A 21,173-nucleotide genomic window follows, 5' to 3' on the forward strand; every position below is an offset into this window, starting at 1 on the left:
CCATAGATTACTTCTTAAATGCTTAATTTTTAAAAAGGAGTTGTCACTTATGTTTTTATAAAATTTGTACATACGATTTCTGAGTAGCTTGAGACTTTGACTATTTTTGAAACTGATTTATAAAGATCGTACCCATATATGGTGTACAATAAATAATTGTTAATCTAAAATGGAATCCCAAAGTATAAGTAAAAGAACTTAGCAAGGTATCACCCTGATCGATCACTCCGCAAAACGATCTCTCTCACTTCATGTTTGCTGCATTTACACTAAAAATACATTGGCAAAGTGAATTGTATTAATAGCAGGGCATTTATTTAGTTATTTCAAAGTTTTGTGTGTTGTTTTTTGGTTTGGCTTGTTTTATTTTCATTTTCATTCGCCTTTGTGTTTATTTACTTTGCCATTTTGCGCCGAGCAGGCAGCTCGTCTTCTTTTATTTTGTGGCCCGTGGGCCCTTCAAAAGATTTATAAAGTTTGCCAAAAGAGTGGGAGGCGAGAAGAGGGGCGTCGTGAGCGGGGGGGCGGTAGCGTTCAAAATTACTGAGCCGTGGCGATCGCCGCGCCAGTCAACGAAACTGTGAATGGAATTGTATTCGCATGTTTTCAACGATATTCGCCAAGTTGCACAACGAAAATAGAGAAAGATACAGAGACACAGATACCAGTGCAGAGATGCGGATGCATCTGTATCTGTGTATCTGGGCAGCGTCATCAAAAGGTATTTTGAATTAATTCAAGATTTATGCATTCAACATTCGCTAGGTGCCACATTTCCCATTCGCATCGCCACAAAACTTTTACCCAACTTCATGTTGCAGTCAGTGATGGGAAAGGCATTGGATTTACTTGGGTGGAAAATAAATATTTTAGTGAGATCATCTGATGAGCATAAGTACCATAAAGCTAATTTATAAATTAAAAAAATTATTTGTAGATGTTTTAACTTTTCTGGAATATATTAATTATATTTTTATCAATTTACATTATCATATGCGTTGTAATTACGATTATAAAATGAAAATATCCATTTCAATGCTTATTATATTTCATATTCGATATAAGAAAAAATTAAACAAATTATTTTTAAACACCACATCCAAAACAAAAACATAATTAACGAAAATTAAAATAATTTAAAGGGTCATGGAACTACAAAATAAATGTGTACTAATAATACTTCGGAAATATCATAATCAGATCAAAAAAATTTTTAGATTTACCCCTTCTAACCCTAAAAATATAAAAAATCCTAAGTAAAAACTTCAGTACCCTTAGGTACAACTGCACTCCATCACTGGTTGCAGTTGCAGTTGCAATAGTTGCACCAGTTGCCGGTGTTTCAGTTGCAGTTGTTGCACCTGCCAGCATCGTCGGAGCTCAGCGAGCAGCAGGTGATCCATTTCTTTTATCCGGTGGCCTCCGCTTTCCCGCCACGAGAAATATGGCAAGGGATTTGGAGGGAAAAGCGAATCCGGCAGCCCAGCCCAGCCCAGCCTATTTTTGCTTGCTCTGTTGCTGCGAGTTTGGCAAACTAATGCAAATAGACAAGATGAGCTGCAATCAGCATCCGCGCCCCCCTTTGTGGAGTGCTGAAATTCACTTGGGTTATACAATTTGCAGCATTTCGATAATAGATATATTTATAACCGTACATCTATGTGGATGTATATGCATGAACTGCATAATTTATGGGCATTGCGTGTTCAATGGATTGCGACGGCTGTCCGGGCCATATGGCTGTACCAATGTCTCTACTTTTCTATACATCTCTTGACTTTTCCTATTTTGTGCCGGTTTTTCTCTCTGGCTAACTTCAACGACAAAAGGTTCACCTGGCTTAACCTGGCGTATATCAGTTGGTGAGCTCTTCTCGGCGCTTCTCATAAATATTAGCTGAATGAAGTGAGCATTACAATGCAAAAAGTAAGAGCGCACCTAACTTGTATCTCATATTTATAATTAAAATATTAGCCGCATAACAACGTTACTGTTTGCAGTGATTGCTACATAAGGAATAAAACTAAATTGATAACCTAAAAAAAGCTATTTAATACAATTAATTGCTTATCAGGTTAAATTGCAATGACTTTTTCTTTTCGTATAAAAAATGCAATTTATTTCATTTAAAATGATAATTAGTTCATTGAAAAACTACATTTTGTCAAACTGTATAAGATTTATTTAACATGCTTAAATTTAGTAGTTGACTTTTATTAAATTATTGCTTTAGTTAAATAATTAATAGCATTTGAAAGATTAAATACCAGTTTAGGTGTTCTATTAAATGGTTAATTTTTTGAATACGACTGTTTAAGTTCCAATATTGGCTTTATGGTTTTCGAGTGTTTATTACAACGTACTGTCATAATTTATTTATATTCTGCTTCCACTTAAACACCATATTCGATGCATCGCTCTAACAAAACCCTAATTTGTTCACTTTATGGGCTGCGTCAAAAGTCCATTTCACCACTACCTACAATCAGTCCACTTGCCTGCCAATCACTGGATCATCCATTTGTTAGTCTGACTTTCTGACAGCAAAACGGCACTCCGACCATCAAGAATCCAACTGCAAGCCGATGCAAATTATCAGCAATGCGGCTGGCAATTAATCTGCTGCATATGACACCGCAATCACAACTTAACCCATTTTGGCACAAATATAAATGTTGAATGAGGGGCTGAGAGCTGGGGAATCGGACTGATTATAAACTGTAGCCGGAAGGATGAAAGCGAGCCGAGAGCAGTAACTGCATTGCACTAAAGCACTAAGCCGAATGGCTTTAATTGAATTTTGATGTCCTTGGCAAATTGTTTTCTAATTAGTTTCGCAGACTTGGATCCCCAGCTGGGCCGTCGTCCATTCCTGGCCAGTTTCGGCCAGTTCCGGCCCTAGTTGACATAGAAAACTTTCTGTCAACAACTCTAACTGCCTTGACACCACTCCCCAGGCCACGCTCCATTCTCTTCCGGCGCCCTGCGCTTCAATAATGACAAACTTAAAACTTAAACAATTAATACCACGTCCACGACCTCAAACTAAATAAAAAGTTTTCGTTTACTTTGGCACTTCGAAGTTGGGATGCCCTTTTAGAATGATAAGTAATGTTCTTGAAAGAAATGATTACGAATTGTAATATTGAGTTTTTTAGATCTATCAAATAAGTAAGGGTGTTATATATGCCAGTTTTAATAAAGTAAAACGACTGATCGATCTTAACGAGTTTTTGGGCTTAATATCTATTAAATATCAATGTATATCCCTATTAAAAACAAAACGAATTGAGATACGTTTTAATAAAAAATACTTTATATAGCTGAGCTATTTTGGAGATTTGGAGGTAAAAGGTGTATAGGTTTTTTTTCCATTTCCTCACATATAGCGTATACTTTTAAATGATTTTACAAGTACATTATTTGCCTATAGTTTATTTCTATGCTTAATTATACATAATTTGACATATTTATTTAAAATACGTTACGCGTAGTAGTGATTTTAAGTAATTTCTAAAAAAAGATAAATAGATCTTTTTAACCATATAAGAACATTTTGAGACTCAAATTTGGTTTAGATTACAACAATGTTATAGGAACCCAAAGTAAACAATTTCTGACGGTAAGAAATTAGCTCTTTAGCTATAACCACCTAGTCCTATATGTTATAAGGCTTAAATCAAATTTTTAAGTAAACCCTTATTAATTAAGAAATCTGTTATCATCTAGATCTTATTAAATTTCTTTCTTTGGTATAACAGAGGCCCCTCGAGGTCATTTAAAACCTCAAAAATATATCACTTCCTTTTTCGAAATAGCTAGTATTTCGAATACCATACCAGTACACTCACCCGGGATCATTGGGAACCTCCGAGGGGGAACAGGGTCCCAGCTCCACTTGCTGCTGTTGCTGCTGCTGCTCAATCTTGATGTCCATGTTGGGGGTTTTGGCTCGTGATTGAGATTGAGTTGGAGTTGAGTTTGGAATTCGGGGTCTGGAGTTTGGATTTTGGTGTTCCGGGGCTGGGGGCTGAGCTGCGCTGATGTGGTTGTCTGGCTGTCTATTCTACAATTGTTGCTCCAACGCCTTCTTTCCGGGCATCGGGGGCTGCTAGGGGAGGTCAATCGGTTCTGTGTTTTGGCTGAGTGGCTGTGTTCCGGGTGTTGTGATGTGTGGACGGGGATGCTGCTACTACGAGTTGGCTAACAAAGTGTTCCCTTAATCATTGGCCACGTTGGCTGCTAGTTGGCTATTCGATTCGCTTCCGGATTCCTTGATTTCCATTTGGCCTGGCTTTGGTTTTCCCGCTGATTTTCCACGGCTTTTCCCTTCCCTTCGATTTGGTTTGCTTTAGCTTTTTACTAATAATTTGGTTACATTGCACACTTTGAATCACATTTCTTGGTTGTTGTTTAGTTAGTTGCTTCGTTTTGCAGGCCACTTTTGGTTTGGTTTTAATTTAATTGTGTACTTTGAATTTATTATTTGGTATTTAGACTTAAAGTTTTAGAAACGTTGCGTTAACTTTGGTTGTTGGTTTAAAGGCAACATATTACTGCAAAAGATCTGTTCTTTTCTGTTTTGTTGTCGGTTGTGTTTGGTGAGAATTAATTAAATTGCAATTTTAAACTTTGCCCAGGGAAACTTTTGAAAAGGCAATTTTCCCCCACCTTCCCGCCCATCCGCAGCTGCTGCACCACCCGCAAAATGCAATGATTCGCAACGAACAATCGTAAAATGCAAAAAAGTGCAACCGATGGGGGGAAAAGCGGGAGAGAGAGCGAGAAAAGCGGTGGAAAAGGCAGGTGAGGAGCGGGCGGAAAAGGGGGCGGCGACGTGACGGCTGAGTGACAATTGGGATGCGCTACTAAGAGTGCAAAGTGATCTTTGTTTGAAATAAATTTGAGTCACTTTATATGGCAGCAGCCATCAAATTAATTTCTTAGAATGAGCCAAGTATCTCTAAAAAGAAACGATGCCGTAAAAAGTCCATTTCAAATACAAAATGAAACTTGTGTGTATTTTACTGTTGAGAGTTTTCATTTTATTGAGTAGTACAATTTTGGTTTGCGGATTACGTATACGTAATATCCAAAGAGCAATTAGAAACCTTACTTTATATAAGAAAATATTATTCGAAACTATAATAGCGATGGGAAAAATGTTGTAAGCAGCTAACTTTTGAGAACTTATAACTTCTTGAAAGGTTCTAAAAATTCTAAGAGCTATTATTTAGCTTATAATCTACGTATGCGTAATATTCAAAAACGAAGTAGGAAACACAATATTGTTATTTTTGCTTGAAAATTCTAGAAACCTTTCTCTATTTAAGAAAATATTATTCATAACTTTAATAAATCTAAGAAAACTTGAAAGTACTTTTAAAGTTTAAACCATTCTTGGAACTCTTTTTCTATCGCTGCGAGAGGCACACCTGAAATTCCCACAACTTTTTTGGTTAAGGCTAAAATTCAGGCATTCAAGTTTTACAGCTTTGAACTTTCGTTGTTAATGCCATTATTTGCCGTTGCTTTCTCCCAGAATTTTTTGGTTTTCCATATATATTTTTTTTTGCATTTTCTGTGTTTAATACGCGCCTTGATCTTTCCCACACCCACAACAACAAATAATAGAGAACGATAGAGAGAGATGGCAGCGAGAGCGAGTGCAAGTGCGAAAGGGCGAGAAGAACGTTGCATGCAGTGACTCCCCCAACAAAAACAAAAACAAAAACAAAAACAACAATATAATAACGCGCAGCATGCAAGCTTTCACAAACAGACACTCACACACACTGTCGCACACCCGCACCCACACCCCCACACGCAGAGAACATGCACCGTTACAACGAGAGCAGAAGTTAACTGGCGGCAGCAACAAACACGTGACCCGACAATTGCGACAATTGGCAGCACAAAGTAAAACAAAATAAAGACGAAAACTAAAACAGAACTAAAATAACACATGTGTGATGGCCGGTGATCGCCAATAGGGGGCGCTCTATTGATCGGTAATCGAAGTTACCGTTAGATTGTCTGAAGACAGCCATTTTGGTTGGGTGATCAGAGCATTGTACTCAAAGATAGATCTGAATGAGATACTAGATACTTTAAGTATCTTATAGGTATGGATGAAAGATAGATCTAAATGAGGTACTAGATACTTTTAGTATCTTATAGATAAGGATGAAAGATAGATCTAAATGATCTAAATGAAATACTAGACACTGTTAGAATCTTGTTATTGGAGATTATGGTATATCTTTATTTGTACTATATATTATATTTTTTATGATCGAATCTGTTAATACAAATCTTTTTGTTGAAAAAACAAATAAAATTGAAGCTTATCCATAATCATTTAAGAATTTATAATAATGAAAGAGAATACACCATCTTTAAGAAACTCTTCTATCCTTGTAATTTCTGCTTAGAATACAGAGTCCCTTTTAACTAAGTATATTTCAATATCCTTATACCATATTTCTGTTAAAAATATGAAAATAAAACCTCATAACTCAAACATATATCCCCAAATTTATGACTTAGGGGTCTGTCTCCCTTTCTCTATCGATCAAATATTAATGTTTCCGTTATTTTGCCGGCCGGCAGCCATTTTGCAGGAAAGATCAACACAAATGCAATGGGGTGGCAAGGAGTGAGCGAGAGGGAGGTGGGGCGTTTGGGGCATGAGGGAGAAGGTTGCGCTTTAACTCTTCTTCTTCAGTGGTTATTGTAGTTGTTCGCAATTAAAATCGAATGCCGCGCACATTTATTTGTTTTCCTTTTTTTGTATTTTGTATTTTGTTATATTATATAATCGTCAAATTGCACTCCACACAGCCATCGAGGTAAACAAAATGCAAATGCCCTCCGCAGCAGGGTTTTTTTCCTCCTCGCCTCAAACTATTCTATATATGCCTCTTGATATTGGTTGTAGGTTGTATCTTGAACGCGATTCGGTAGTTGTTTTGTTTTGGTTTTGGTTGTGGTTTGGCTGAAACGCACGCACTTGAGGGGCGGCGGGGGAACAACTCAGAAATCGGGGGACTCGAGGAATATGTAGAGGAATTGCAACTGAAAGTGCAACTGTGGCGTTCCGTTTTTCTCAGTGCGCGCACACGAACGCGACAACCAACAAGACGACACTGAGCGGCGAGACCCCAAAACCCAACTGACGGCCCCAAACGACCGGCGGCAGCGACGTCGACTGCACTGCTGCACTCTCCGCTGCCGCTGTTGTTGTTGCTGCCTCGGTGGAGCTTTGCGTCGGCAGAGGCAGAGGCAGCGACAGCGGCAGCGACTGCGGCAGTTGCACTATTTACCGGCTGCACATGGCGCATGTACTTCAGCATCACAGCTGATAAGTGATAAGCCGCAGCGCGAAAGAGAGCGCACGGCAGCCGGCTAGAGAGCGAAAGAGAGCGGGCGAAAGTTCGAGGAGAAAGCTCGGTGAAAAGAGCAGAGTTCTCTTAAACAGTCTGCAGCTTTCAAAGCTTGCACTGCGACAAATAGCTGAGTGGTTTCCAATGAATTACTTAAGAATTGCATTGGTAATTTATGAGCTTTATAAATAGAAATGCTTATGAAATTTTAAATGCTAATGCTAAATAATAAATTAGGTACTTTAATTACTTCATTACCATTACTTTTATAAAGGAAATAAAATACTTAGCATTACGTGTTTGTTAATATTTTAAGAGTACTGATAACGCTTATTGACACAACACTGACAAATAGCACGTGAATCTCGGGAAGTAACGAGAAGATAGAAAAAAAAGCTAATTTAAATATTTTCACACTTTATTTAACATATAAACTAATTATATTTAAGTATTATTACACTTTGTTTTTTTATATAAATCATTTAAAACTAAACAGTTTCACACTTTGAATTAAATATAAATTACTTGAAGTTAAAAACTTTCATAGTTTGTTTTAAATATGAAATATTTCAAAAAATTACCAAAAAAAAAATATTAATCATTCGCCATGTTGGTTGAATGGTGCTTCATTCGGAACAATTTGATAAAGCTATATTTTATATTAATACCTAGAGATTTTAGCCAAAACGATATTAAGTACATTTATCTAGTTTTTCTAGGTACACAAAATACGTTTGGTATTTGTTGTTCATTGAAATTGGGATGTACCCACGCATGGGAAAATGAATCAATGTGGTATTTGAATTAAAGTCCATTAACTTTTCGTATTATTACATTTAATTTCATGTATACATTTTTATTATTTGAAGTAATACTTCAAAAATTAATTAACAAACGGTAATACAGAAGATCTATAATTTACCAAAATAAGTATGAACTAGCGATTAAATCTCCAACCTTTTTAAAACAACCTTTTAAACACCAACACATTTCCACCCAAATTAAAAATAACCATTTCAACTTTTTTCGACTTGAAAACATCGTTTAATTTCGTTTTTCCACACTGACAAGTTTTATCCATTTTTTATTGCATTCTGAAAATACGGCATACGGGAAATTTAGTACAGTCGCTTATATACTCAACACTGGAACGAGGTATCTATCCATGGGGCTATCTTAAAATTATGCAAAAACAATGATGTACGCGTCGTGGAGAACTGGAGCTCTAGATCTAGGAACTCCTTCGAGCCCTCTCTACGCATCGCAGGTCGGGGCCTTCTCCGGTCCGCAAATGGGGATGACAACAAAAACAAAGAGATGTCGGCACCCTCGAACTAGCACTACAAAGTTCCCCATAGATCAAGACATAGAGGAACTCTAGCCTAGCTGCTCTGGGCAGTCACGGGCTTGGTGGGCGGCGGAGTGGGCGTGCTGCCGGCGTCCAGTGGCTCCGGTCGCTCCTTCTCCTTGTTCCAGCTCTTAAGGCCTTCGGGCAGAGTGGTGTCCTCCTCAAAGGAGCCGGTTCCCTCGACGAACTCCTCGTACGTGGACTTCTCCTTGAAGGGTCGGGGGCCCAGCAGTTCGATCATGTCATCTCGACTGAGGACTTCGTTTTGCAGCAGTCTCTCGGCCACTTTTTGCACATCCTCCTTGTGCTTGGTCAGCAGAGCAGTGGTGGCCTGGTGGGCGCACTTGATAATCGACCTCACCTCGCTATCGATTAGTTGGGCTGTGTCCTCTGAGTAGGGCTTGCTGAAGATGGGATCGCCAGCCTGGCCCACATCGAAGCTAACCTGTCCGACCTTCTCGTTCATGCCGAAACGCACCACCTGGGAGTAGGCAATATCGGTGATCTTCTTCAGATCATCCTGGGCACCCGTGGTGATTCGGTTGAAAAACAGCTCTTCGGCCACACGGCCACCGAGGGTCATGCACATGCGATCGAATAGCTGCTCCTGGGACAGCAAGTAGTGATCCTTGGGCAGATACTGGGCATAGCCCAGACCCTTGCCGCGCGGGATGATCGATACCTTGAGCAGCGGATCAGCGTGCTCCAGGAACCAACCGGCCACCGCATGGCCAGCCTCGTGATGCGCCACAGTTCGCTTTTCCTCCGGCGCCAATACATTGGTCTTCTTTTCCATGCCAGCGATAACACGCTCAATGGCCTGTTCGAAGTGCTTCAGGACAATTGAGTCCTTGGAGTCACGGGCGGCAATCAAAGCCGCTTCATTACACACATTGGCTATGTCGGCGCCTGTAAAACCCGGCGTCAGAGCCGCCATCTTCCTGCTCAGCTCGTTCTTGTCCAGCGTCGTCTTCAGGTTACCCAAATGCACCTTGAAGATGCTCGCCCTGCCCTTGATATCTGGAGCTGGAACATAAATCTGACGATCAAAGCGACCCGGTCGCATAAGAGCCTTGTCCAGAATATCCACACGATTGGTAGCAGCCAGCACCACCACATTCGTTGTGGTATTGAAGCCATCCATCTCCACCAGAAGTTGGTTGAGGGTGTTCTCCTGCTCCGAGTGGCCGCCGAATGTTTTGCCACCACGCTTACGACCCACTGCGTCGATTTCGTCGATGAAGAGGATGCAGGGAGCATGTTTGCGCGCCATGGCGAACATATCACGGACGCGAGAGGGTCCCACGCCCACAAACATCTCGAGGAACTCGGATCCCGACACGGTGATGAAAGGCACATTGGCTTCGCCGGCGGTGGCCTTGGCCAGAAGCGTCTTACCCGTGCCGGGTGGGCCAGTAAGCATAGCCCCCTTTGGTATCTTGGCACCCAGATCGATATACTGCTGCGGGTTCTTCAGGAAGTTCACAAACTCCATGATCTCGATCTTGGCCTCCTCGCAACCGGCAACGTCCCTGTAAAGAAACAACCGCTATTAGTTAAGAAAGTGGATCCATTAAGTGATTTGATCTTACTTGAAACCTACGCCAATCTCTGTGGGATTGGTCAGCTTGGCGGTGGACTGCATGACGCCTCCAAAGAGGCCGCCACCCTTGCGTCCTCGACCACCGCCCATCATATCCGCCGACTTGCGCATCATGTAGACCAGAAAGCCGATGATGAGCAGCGTGGGCAGCAGACCCGTCAAACTGGAGGCCTCCACCTCGTTGCGGTAGATTACGGGCACAAAGTTGATGGACTCGGTTCCCTGCTCCGCCTGCGCCGTCTCCAGGTTCCGCTCGAAGCTGTCGACACTGCCGATGTTGAACCACAAGACTCCGCTACCGCTGTTGCTGTTCTGCTGAAGACGCACGCGCACCCACTTCTTGTTGACCACCTCCAGCTTCTCCACCATGCCCTTGGACAGGTAGCTGTAAATGGGCGGGAAATAAAACATGTGTTGTGATTAATAACTAGAAATATAGTGAAGGTTTGTTTTGATTTCATTGATAATAAAAATCATGATCTACAAAAAAATAGAAAATCAGGACATGTTATAAGTATTGGAACAATATGGGAATATTTAAAATGGATTTGTATAAAAGTAAGGTATTCTTTATAATTGGTATTGTAAATTGAAATATTCTTAAGGAGTAATATAGTTAGTATCTTAGTGTTATCATTTCTTATAACTTTTGTATGATAAACAGATACAAAAAGTTGAGAGTTCACATAATCTGTTGTTTTATGTCAGATTTAGCCTTAAAATCATAGAATAGTTGAAATAACTTCCGTCTATTTAAAGTTAGGTTAAAGTTAAGTTAAAAGGTGACTTTAGGAATAAAGTTCCCAACTGATTAACTCAAAAATGGTATTATAGAAGAGCCGTCTATAGAGTTTCATCATGTTTGCATCTCACATTCCTTGATTTTAATATAAAACATAAACCAGTTCTTATAGAACCTCACCTGTTGACGAACTCCTTCCAGGAGATCTCCTTGTAGCCCATCTCGAAGAAGGCGAACGAGCCGACCAGGACGACGGCTCCGATGGCGCCCAGGAGGATCCACCGCTCCCTGTCGCCGCCGCCGCCGCCCTCGCCCAGCGGCCTACCGCCCGGCGTGTTGCCGCCCCTGCCCGCCGGTCCCCGCGTGCTGTTGCTGAACATGCCGAAGTTCCAGTCCGACTTGGCCTCCGTTTGGGCACGTGGGGGCTTGGCCGAGGCGGGTGCGGATGTGCTGGGTTTCTCCGAGGCGGATTTACTGGATCCCGAAGGGGGCTTCTTATCGCCGGCGGTTCCCTTGGGCTGGCCCGAGGATTTGCCGCCTGCCTCGAAGTATTTCTCGAATCCCTTGGGCGGCTTCTTGCAGAGCAGCTGGATCTGTTTGACTATGTAGCGGAGCAGGGGTGACAGCTCCGCGGGCAGTATGTAGACCCCGGCGCCCGTGGCCCCCATGGATGTGCGTTGGACCTGTGGGCAAGAAGTGGATCATAAAACTGGACTCGTCCAAGTGGTAAACCCACCTTTCCCGTCAGCGAGCCCGCCGTGTAGTTGCGCCGCATCATTCCGGCCATCGTTTTGGCCGTGCCAAACAGCCGGAACGCCATGACTACGGCGGATTTTCGGTTTTCGCTAGGTTACCCAACGATCGGTCGCCCGGATTCCGGATTGCGTGGCCACCGCCTCCACTGACACAATTTTGGTTTGAAAACACTGGCTTCCTCGAACTGTCACCGAAAGTAGCCGCCTCGCTTCGCCTGTTTCGTTTGGAATTTTCTCGGTCCTCGCAAATTAAATGGTGAAAACGTTCTTATTTATTACGCGGAGCGGTGCGCGATTGTGAAATTATCGACTAAAAATACCGTCTGTAAAACGGCCACGCTAAAATGTCAGGGTGGTGTCTTCGCTGACATAGCGGATGCGACCACGTTCTAGCCGACACACCCACCCAGTGTAGCGGAGACACACTCCTCCCAGTTTTAACCTATGTTAAAAGCTACCGCGCACTGTTAACGCTAGCGGCAATGTTATCTTATTTTCTTATCGGTAGCTATCGGCAATTCATCGAATTTAATTTTCAAACATCGTGACAATTGGAAAAACATTGGAAAAATAATAAAAAAAAAAAACTATTTTCGTATATTTTAACATATTTTAATACTTCCGAACTACGAATTGAATTTAATAAAATATGACATGACCATATTATTTTATATATTATTGCCATAATGAGGATCGGAAAATTAGTAGTGTAAATAATACGAATACCGCTTTGGTTTATTTGTTTAACATAAACGCAAGAAAATCTAAATGGTTGAGTTTTGTAACATTTCTGAAACTAATTTTTAAAAATAGGATTAGCTGTCATTTTAAATTATAAATTATATAATATTGTTATATTGCTAGCAAAAGTACATTTAAACTCATGTAAAATTCTTAAATTTTCTGTAAATGTATAAAAGGTAAAAAATAAAAAAAATACGAATCGATGTATTATATTTCACATCAAGACTATAAATTTAAAAATATATTTATACGTATTATTATTTTTGAAAAAATCTTTTTCTATTAAAACCAAATAATGAAAAAACATAGCACTGGAAAAATGTTCGGGTCAAAAAGCCGATCAGGCTTCAAAAAATAATAGCTCCGGTTTTGTTGTCTATTCAAGACATAACTTTTATATATTTCTTTAACACACAGTCAAACACAACTAATTTCAAAATAAAATGTTTGGAACGTGGCACGATAAATCCATGGATGTCCAGATGAAAGATTCTCAAGAAAAGGAGCCAGTTCGATTGACGGACTTGCCAGTTGAGGTCTTGGAGATGGTTATGTCGCATTTGGGTTTCTACCATCATAAATTATTGCGTATGGTATCAGAAGACATGAAACACATCAACAATTCTTATATAATGCACCGCCACAAGAGCTACGAATTTGCCCATCGGGAACGGCCAACTGAAAGTGATCGGGAGTACGGTGTTAGGATGATGCTGCAGGTGGGAATCCTATTGTATGAAGGGTAATTTCAAAAAGTCTTTTACAGGTAATACGGTACTCAACCTGTTACTTTGCCGATAAGGATTACGAGTCTGTCCTCGCCATCAGTCTGCTTTTTTTCCATGATTCGGTATGCGAGACAGTTGAACACCTAAGCCAATTCCTTGTTCAGTTCCTGTTCCGTTTGGAAGACAGGGTTTTCCAGAACCCACTTCAAGTTAGGCGCCTCCAGTACACACTATCTCTGTTCAGCCTTCTGCGAGTGAGTAAGTGAGTTTTAGATATCCAATCTTACCTGACACTGTCTTTGCAGCAATTCCGAAATTTTCGGATCTTGCGCTTCGGATTTAACCCACTCTACTGGATCCTGGAGGTAGAGCTTAACAACACCTTTATCGGAACTATAAACAGGAACGAGCTAAGTGGCGGGGCCCACAAACGTACCTACTTCATGGTCATCATTGCTGAGCTGCTCTTCCATGAGAAGAAAAACCAAAATTTTGGGTAAGCCTTTGGCGAATAAAGAATTCATTGTACTTTCCTGGCTTATACAGCGCTCAGAAGGAGGCCGACGGTACCCTGTACAGCTATAGTATCCTACCAAACTCAAGAGCCAAACGCAATTCACGGCTGCAGCTGAAGTTCGTAGTGCAGGGTCCGCAGAGCTTATTCGATTATCTGCAGGATGTCATCACCGGAAAGGACGATCCTAGCAAACCTTTCAACATGCCACCAGATTCCGTCTTCAGTGCTCACATCACGATCAAGGGCTTGCGGGGACCACAATTTGTGTATAATGGCGACATGAACATTAGTATCTTGAAGTTGTCCGAGCTAGAAGGCTGGAGTGATTCAGATTCACTATAGGGTATTGCAATAAAAATGAATGTAGTGCGTATAAAAACAATTATCGTTCGACTTAAACGGCTAGCCCTCCGTTAGAGTATACAAATCAAATTTAAGATACCGCTGACGCTGATTACTTTCAGATTAAGGGCAAAGATAAAAACAAAAACATTTGATTATCATTTATTACCAGAGATAATAACAATATATGGTATCATGGTATATGATAATATAAACTACAAGATGAGTAACAGCCATACAACGGAATGTCTTTGGTATCACCTCTTAAAATGACCTAATCCGATTTAAGCAGATTAACACATTTTTTTATACCCTTGCAGAGGGTATATTGATTTCAGTCAGAAGTTTGCAACGCAGTGAAGGAGATGTTTCCGACCCCATAAAGTATATATATTCTTGATCAGCATGACTAGACGAGTCGATCTAGCCATGTCCGTCTGTCCGTCCGTTTCTACCCAAACTAGTCTCTCAGTTTTAAAGCTATCGGGCTGAAAATTTCCCAAAAGTCGTATATCTTCTGCAGGTAGTATATAAGTCGGATCGGAAAACTATATCTTATAGCTCCCATAAGAATAATCGGAAAAAAAATTTTAAAAAATTATATCTTTGGTGTTTTTAGCATATAACCTCCTACGCTTGGAAATAACATTTTTTAATTAGTTCTGAATTTCGAATTTATTTTATCAAAATCTGACGACTATATCCTTTCTTGTTGTAGTTACAATTTGTAATTTACAAAGAGAGAGAAAGAATTTTATTACGAACGAATAGAGGTATCACACTTTAAAATCGGGATACAATAACTGAAGTTACGGAATTTAGAAGAGCAGTCTTAGATTCCCATTCCCAAGGTCATTGGAAATACAGATAATTCGATAATTAATGACTATATAGGAAGGAGCGTCAGTTAAGAGAGGGAGTCAAATGTATACAGAGAAATTGTAAATTCTCTTTGATCAAACGTTTCGTTGGAAAAGCATGGAATTGTATTCGATTCTGAGGAAACCGATTTTTTACCTCGACTTTGCGATCTCGATCAGTCGCTTTGGCGTTCTTGAGACGAAAAAACGTAAATTTCCGCATAAAAGCAAAATCAAGATGATGACATACGAAAACAGCAAGCCATTGATAATTGCAGTAAATTCGATATTTTTTATTGTTATTATATTGTTAGTTATCTACCACTGCGCCAATAAAGATGATATACCTCAAAATAACTAAGAAGTAAGTGAAAGTTGTGATTACGTGAGACCAACAAAATATTCGGCCTGAGTTTTAAGAATTCTACGTTAATTTGGATTTGATAAAAAAATGTTTAGTTGTAGAACACATTTCGTTAATTTATTAAATGTTCTTCATATTTCTTAATTCAGAAAGAATAATTTGTTTGTGTGCGTCTTCGAAACTCAACAGTTTTTATAGCTACAATGTAAATAGATACATACGTAATTATTGTATTTCTTTTAGTTACTATATTGTCGGTGCCTTACAATGTCAATCACACATCGCTGCTCACCAATTAGAAGCGGCATACTCAATTTATTGTTAAGGCATAAAAGTGTGATACAAAAATAATAAATAATATGAGCCGATGAACATCGTTCCCGCTTGTGTTTTGATGTTATTCCCCCTTTTTAGAAATAAATCGACAGTGAATCAGTGAGGTAGGTCTGTTTGCTCGCAGGTACAAACATAAACAATCGCTTTTTTTAGTGAAATACAATTAGCTTAGCTCTTTTTTGATTATGTGATTGTATGTTACTTTTTAGCTGTGTTCATGCTTTTATCATTTTAGGTGAAGAGTGAGTAAATCTTAAAGTAAATATTTCATTGGCAAAAAAAATGTATTTAAGACGTCATAAAAACAAGGAATCATGTAGTCACCGTTGAACCACAATCATAAAACCTGTATGGTATTTATTTCATCAGTGGTAGACTGCATTGATAACTTTTCAGTGAGTCGTTTTATAGGCTAATCAATGAAATTTACAACCTAATATACAATGATTTTCTTTTGGTTTAAATTAAATTCTGAGCCTTGTAGAAAATGATGGTTTGAAATTTAATGTTTTTTCTTTGTTATACATTTGTTTCAAAGAACTCATTGTAAACAAGTCAAGATCTTCGCGATGTGAAATAAATTTAAAAAGAAAGCTCAGCACTTTTGGCTTTTTAAGAGAATGAAGCTTAAAGACGACATATTTCAAAAGGGCTTGCTCAGCGTTCGATTGATGAATCATATTTTTAAGTGTGAATGTTTCTTTTTTGCCTTTCTGGGCAACGTACAAGGTTTCTACCCACATTGATTGCACTTTAATTTCGATGCGACAGGGAAATGGGTGAGTTCCAGGGGTGCCAACGAGTGCCGGCCTTTTAAACGATAATTAAAATGCATCAATTTATTGCCGTGCGCTGTACGATGTGCCAGCAATAATAGCCATTTAATAAATACTCTCAATCAATGCCTCGCGCCTCCCCGCGCCCAAATAATGAAAAGAATTGCGGGCACAAAATATTTGCTTAATTAAAGTAATTATGGTTTCATATTTCATGCGGCGCGAACCTGTAGCTGTTGTCCAGGAGTCCCGGCCTCGGTCTGGCCGGTAATTACGTTTTGTCATAAATTTAACATTTATTTTAAAATGTCATTAAGTGCTTAACATGCTGTCCCTGTCTCGCTTTCCACTCTCCACTCCTCACTCGCCATTTTCCCTTTTCCCAGCATTCGATTACACACTTTCTTGATGGCTCCGCATCATTCAAGTGGCCAAAAAGAAAGGACTAAGAAGTGCACAGTTGTCAGGAGAGATGGAAGTGATTACTTTTTCTTAGTAACATATAATATTTATTTTACATATTTTTTTGGTATAATTTGAAACGAAACTGTTGAGTAGTTCCTTTAATTTTTCCTTTTTTTAGTAAAAAATATAGAAAACTACGAATTTTTAAGTCAATATCCACAATATTCAAGGCAAAATCGTGGCATTGTTATTGTTATTTTATTTTTGTAAGCTAATAAAACAAAATTTGGTGTACCCATTAATCTAATAGTTAATTTAAATATTTTACAGTTCATTTTCATTAACATTGAAGGATTTTGAACTTTATTTTTTTTTATAAAATTGTTTTTCATTTATTTGAAAATAAATAAAATAAACGTAAGTAACATAATACCTACAATTTTCTACAATGTTTTAAAAATTTTCAAATTAAACAACGAATATTAATTACAATTTAGCATAATTTGTAATGAATATTTTGTTTTTGTACTTAATGTAAAAATTTAATACAAAATGTTAATAAATTTTTGTACCATTTACTCTTTACTCAAGTAATCAAGATAATATTTCTTAATTTGTATTTAATTTTTGGACTTCAAAAACTGACACATTTCCCATCACTACTCTCTGCGGATCTATGGACACATTGCAGATACGTGTCTGCAGATGAATGTGGCATGCAACAAAAGGAGGGGCATAAAAAATGAGTGCTGGAGAAGTGGTACGAAATGTGACAAGAGTATCCAACACCAAAATGAATAATGTAAATACGCCAAGTGTACAAAGTTTTAATTGTTATCATGTTTTGTTTGAGCGTTGCTGTGTGAGTATCTGTGTGTGGCACTCACACACACCCGGCTGCCGCTGCCAAGATGCATCCATATCCATTTACGGCTGGCCAAGTTCTACGTTGCGCATACGACACATCGGTCTCGCCTCTGCAGTTGGCTGAGTGGCCTGCGGCAGCAGCAAAGTTTTCATTTTGCATATGCGCCTCGAGGCCCTCTGTCATTTCACTACCCGAAACTCGGATCGGGTTTTTAATCCACGTTTTGTTCCTGCACACATAAACTACTTTTAAAATCAAACTCCTTTGTCTGGGGGATTTTGCAGGCAGATTGAGAGACACATTCGGCTGGCTTTATTTATGTTCGTTTTTATTTTCTTATAATTTTATTGCTCGCAGCTTGGGTACGAAATTTGTAGGCATTAGAACTCACAGATAACCACTTTACTGCAATGGTATTTTAATTTTTATTTCTGATTATTTGTTTAAAGTATTTTTATAATGAGGTAGGATTTTATCAAAAGAAATTGTTAAGTTAAACTCCCTCGAGCTCTTTTTGTATCTAACTTAATTTAGGTTCATCGCATATATCTTTTAATTTATTCCACACATTATTACCTTGAGTTTGGCTTGCCATTCTGGGCAATTTTTCGTCCTCTTGATGGCCTCAATTATTTAAAGTTTTCTTTAATTTCAAACGTTTCGCCTCGACCATTTAAGGCATTTATTACCATTAAAGTTTAAAAATGTTTCACTTGCAGTTGATTTGCATAAATATTTAAACTTGTTTAGCTTGCATAAGCATTTTTGCCTCTGACTTTTACCATGAAAATCCAGCATCCTGTGGCTTTTGCCGTATATATTTGTTTGGCACAAATTTTAAGTGATTTATGCTGGCCGCAATTGGGGCTGCCCAATAAATACGTAGAACGCACCGAGAGCTATGAAAAATGCAGCAATAGGGATGCATCCGAGTGTGTGTGTGTGGGTATTTGTATCTGTATCTGCATCTGCATCTCCGCACGGGCATGCATATTTATTTGCCAACATTTACTTATGCTGCATTTGAGGCAAGTCGGGTTTTTGGCCAAACTCAAAGGCTGGTCCAGACAAAGTTGCCAGCCATAGATTTGCCATAAGGACGCACATGAGCTATCAGTTTGTGTGTGGCAGTAGAAGTAGTTGGAGCACTTGAAAGTTTTTCGAATCGGCTACGGCAACGGCATTCTGTTTACTCGAGCACTTATTTATTTGATAATAATTCCAGGGGTTTCTTCCAAAACAAACTATTTGCGTTGGCCTTTCTGGAGAAGTCCGAAGTCGGAGCTCCATAGCTTTATAGCTCTCCGATATAACGAGAAACTCAACCGGACTGGTCGACTCTTTTGTCTAAATAAATAATCAAAATGTCATAACAAGTGGCGTGCGTCCAGGGGCGGAGTGCATCTCATCTGGCCGGCATGTATTTGCAATGTTTATGCAAATTCCGTGCAGCCACTCCTTGAGATCCTTGGGCCATGCCGTGCTCCTGATTACGGATACGCACGCAGCCAGATCGACCCGGCTCCCCCAGGATGCATCAGTGCAATATAAATATTTTACATAGATTTTACATAGCTGATTGAAGTCCGTGTGCATATGCTAAGCCAGCCCCCCTCCCACTGAATTTCCTGTAACTCATGCTGTGAAATTATCCTCTGCATGGCAATCATATCAAATCAAATTTAAAGTGCCCCCCACCAGGCACAGTGGGTGCCTCGGTCTCAAGTGCCAGAACTTTAGGGCCATCCCTCTGGATCGCTTTAATATTTGTTTATTATTTCTATTGCAATGCTTAATTTGTGGCTATTAATTAAAATGGTTTTTGATGAGCCGCTTTCATCTCATTACTTATGTATTTTTTAGTATTTTAGTTGGGAGGCAATTTGTTTCATTACATATCTTTAAAAAAGCAGTTGATTCAATGCTATTAAATATTAAATCTTTTATTAAATGCTATTAAATCAAATAAATGATGCTTTGCTTTGTGGTAAGCTCCTTTTTATGTACTTTGATTTTAGAGTATTTTCATGTACCAAATGGACAGGTTTAAGACTTATTTAAAACAGAATATTGCCTAAATACAATATTATCATGAACCCTTATTTTCACCCACAATTAAGTGGAACAGAAAATACAATTTATTCAATAAACATTCATATTTATATTAAACATAAATATATTATTATTAAATACTAAAAAAAAATTAAGCCATAGTTTACACAATTTTAAAAAATATTTAATGGTTAGTCAGCTTACAATAGGAATTTTTTAGTAGGTGCATTTCTGTGAATAAGGTAATATTGATTGTAAGATATTAGGTATTATTTTAAAGGTGCTAAAAGTTTCTTTATATAGCTGACCTAATTAAAACGACTTTAATTTTGTAGTTCGTCATTTGTTGTAAGCCAAAGCAGTATATATAATGACCAATGTAAATGGTACTCGAGAAATTCCTGTTCTGTCCGTAATCCCAAGTGGAACCCACATCCCAATCTAACCCATAGTTCGCACTTCAACGAAATACGAACCAGCAGTATGCTAATATGGCTCAGCATTTGCATACAAAGGCGTAAGCCTAATTGAACCAGCTGTGATTGGAATGGCCCCCAAGCCACCCTCGAATGTGGGTGGTGTGGGCGTTGGGTGGTGGGTGTGGTCTTTGACCCACAATGCGGGTGGGCATTAGCGGTGACGGTGGTGCAATTAATAGCTAATTTAGAGTCGATGTTAAAAAGGCAACATTATTTATGATTATTTGTTTATTGCTTGCGGGTCGTTTGCCGCTTTCCACCTGAGCGAATTAACACCCCACCCATCGAGATACCCACCAAGCACCCACCACCCATCCACCCACTCACCCACACATGCAAAGCAAAGCCGCTGGCAGCATTTAGCTGCAATAGACAGCCATTTTGTGGTGTTGCCTCGGCGATAAAGTAATAGCTGCTATTTGGGTTTATGACACACACATATACACATAGACACACACGGACTCACGGGGAAGCTACATGTGTTTTTGGAAAATTTTCTCTGCTTCCGGCAGACACAAATACAGACGCAGGTCCGCCTTTGTTGTTCCTTTCCGCCAAGCCAAAAGCAGAAGCACAAGCCAAAGGCAAGCTGCACATGCTGCACAGCAAAAAAGTCATATTTTTTATAAAACTAATATTTAAGAGTGATTAAGAGAGAAACTAATATCGATTAGGGTTGACTTTATGGTTTCAACAAGGAGATGTGGCCAGAAACCGAAGATCCATATTTTTCGGTTAGCAGTTTTGGTACCATAACTCAGGTTTTACTAGACAGATTTTTACAATGTTTAAATACTTGTCAAAAAATCGAATTTAAAAAAGTCTAATCTTTAAGTAAAAGAATCCTCTATCCTGAGATTTATAATGAG

At 39.2% G+C, this 21,173-nt stretch overlaps 3 protein-coding genes and 1 long non-coding RNA gene across 11 annotated transcripts in view; 2 read left to right on the forward strand and 2 right to left on the reverse strand.

Annotated features, from left to right (window-relative positions):
- The window catches only part of LOC119553817 (RNA-binding protein Musashi homolog Rbp6), a 185,806-nt gene extending 178,650 nt beyond the window's left edge, over positions 1-7,156 (reverse strand). For 2 of the 8 annotated variants that reach the window (XR_005219785.1, XM_037864442.1), the window contains exons 1-2: positions 6,715-7,140; positions 3,852-4,577 (exon numbers count right to left, since the gene is read on the reverse strand). Coding sequence is in view for 7 of the 8 variants with exons in the window: in XM_037864442.1 (XP_037720370.1) it covers positions 3,852-3,937 (86 nt within the window). In the remaining variant the exon portion in view is untranslated. Of the gene's footprint in view, positions 1-3,851; positions 4,578-6,714 lie in introns of all 8 variants that reach the window. The other 6 variants (XM_037864443.1, XM_037864444.1, XM_037864440.1 and 3 more) reach the window with 6 other exon arrangements.
- Positions 7,157-8,406: 1,250 nt separating this feature from the next.
- LOC119553822 (AFG3-like protein 2) lies at positions 8,407-12,144 on the reverse strand. The gene is made up of 4 exons (XM_037864452.1): positions 11,815-12,144; positions 11,259-11,761; positions 10,326-10,721; positions 8,407-10,265 (listed from the first exon to the last, which is right to left on the reverse strand). Exons 1-4 carry the CDS (start codon positions 11,896-11,898, stop codon positions 8,768-8,770), a joined length of 2,481 nt encoding a protein of 826 aa, XP_037720380.1. The 5' UTR covers positions 11,899-12,144; the 3' UTR covers positions 8,407-8,767.
- A 785-nt stretch (positions 12,145-12,929) lies between these two features.
- Positions 12,930-14,201, forward strand: LOC119554172. Its single transcript, XM_037864962.1, has 4 exons — positions 12,930-13,296; positions 13,344-13,559; positions 13,611-13,801; positions 13,852-14,201. The coding sequence occupies exons 1-4, from the start codon at positions 13,021-13,023 to the stop codon at positions 14,162-14,164; spliced, it is 996 nt and encodes a 331-aa protein (XP_037720890.1). The 5' UTR covers positions 12,930-13,020; the 3' UTR covers positions 14,165-14,201.
- A 1,018-nt stretch (positions 14,202-15,219) lies between these two features.
- Positions 15,220-15,767, forward strand: LOC119555247. The gene is made up of 2 exons (XR_005219875.1): positions 15,220-15,388; positions 15,632-15,767. It is a non-coding gene; the product is annotated as an uncharacterized LOC119555247 (long non-coding RNA).
- The last annotated feature ends 5,406 nt before the right edge of the window (positions 15,768-21,173 follow it).

Source organism: Drosophila subpulchrella, chromosome 3L (genome assembly GCF_014743375.2).
Source record: "Drosophila subpulchrella strain 33 F10 #4 breed RU33 chromosome 3L, RU_Dsub_v1.1 Primary Assembly, whole genome shotgun sequence".
In the NCBI taxonomy this organism is placed as follows: domain Eukaryota; kingdom Metazoa; phylum Arthropoda; class Insecta; order Diptera; family Drosophilidae; genus Drosophila; species Drosophila subpulchrella.

What these genes read in the sequence shown, in the direction of transcription:
- LOC119553822 (XM_037864452.1), bottom strand. Translation starts at nt 11,898, where the DNA reads ATGGCGTTCCGGCTGTTTGGCACGGCCAAAACGATGGCCGGAATGATG. An exon ending in CGGGCTCGCTGACGGGAAAG is followed by an intron (nt 11,762 to 11,814) that starts GTGGGTTTACCA and finishes TCTTGCCCACAG; the next exon opens with GTCCAACGCACATCCATGGG. An exon ending in TGGAAGGAGTTCGTCAACAG is followed by an intron (nt 10,722 to 11,258) that starts GTGAGGTTCTAT and finishes GCCCATTTACAG; the next exon opens with CTACCTGTCCAAGGGCATGG.
- LOC119554172 (XM_037864962.1), top strand. Translation starts at nt 13,021, where the DNA reads ATGTTTGGAACGTGGCACGATAAATCCATGGATGTCCAGATGAAAGAT. An exon ending in CTCTGTTCAGCCTTCTGCGA is followed by an intron (nt 13,560 to 13,610) that starts GTGAGTAAGTGA and finishes CTGTCTTTGCAG; the next exon opens with CAATTCCGAAATTTTCGGAT. An exon ending in AAGAAAAACCAAAATTTTGG is followed by an intron (nt 13,802 to 13,851) that starts GTAAGCCTTTGG and finishes TGGCTTATACAG; the next exon opens with CGCTCAGAAGGAGGCCGACG.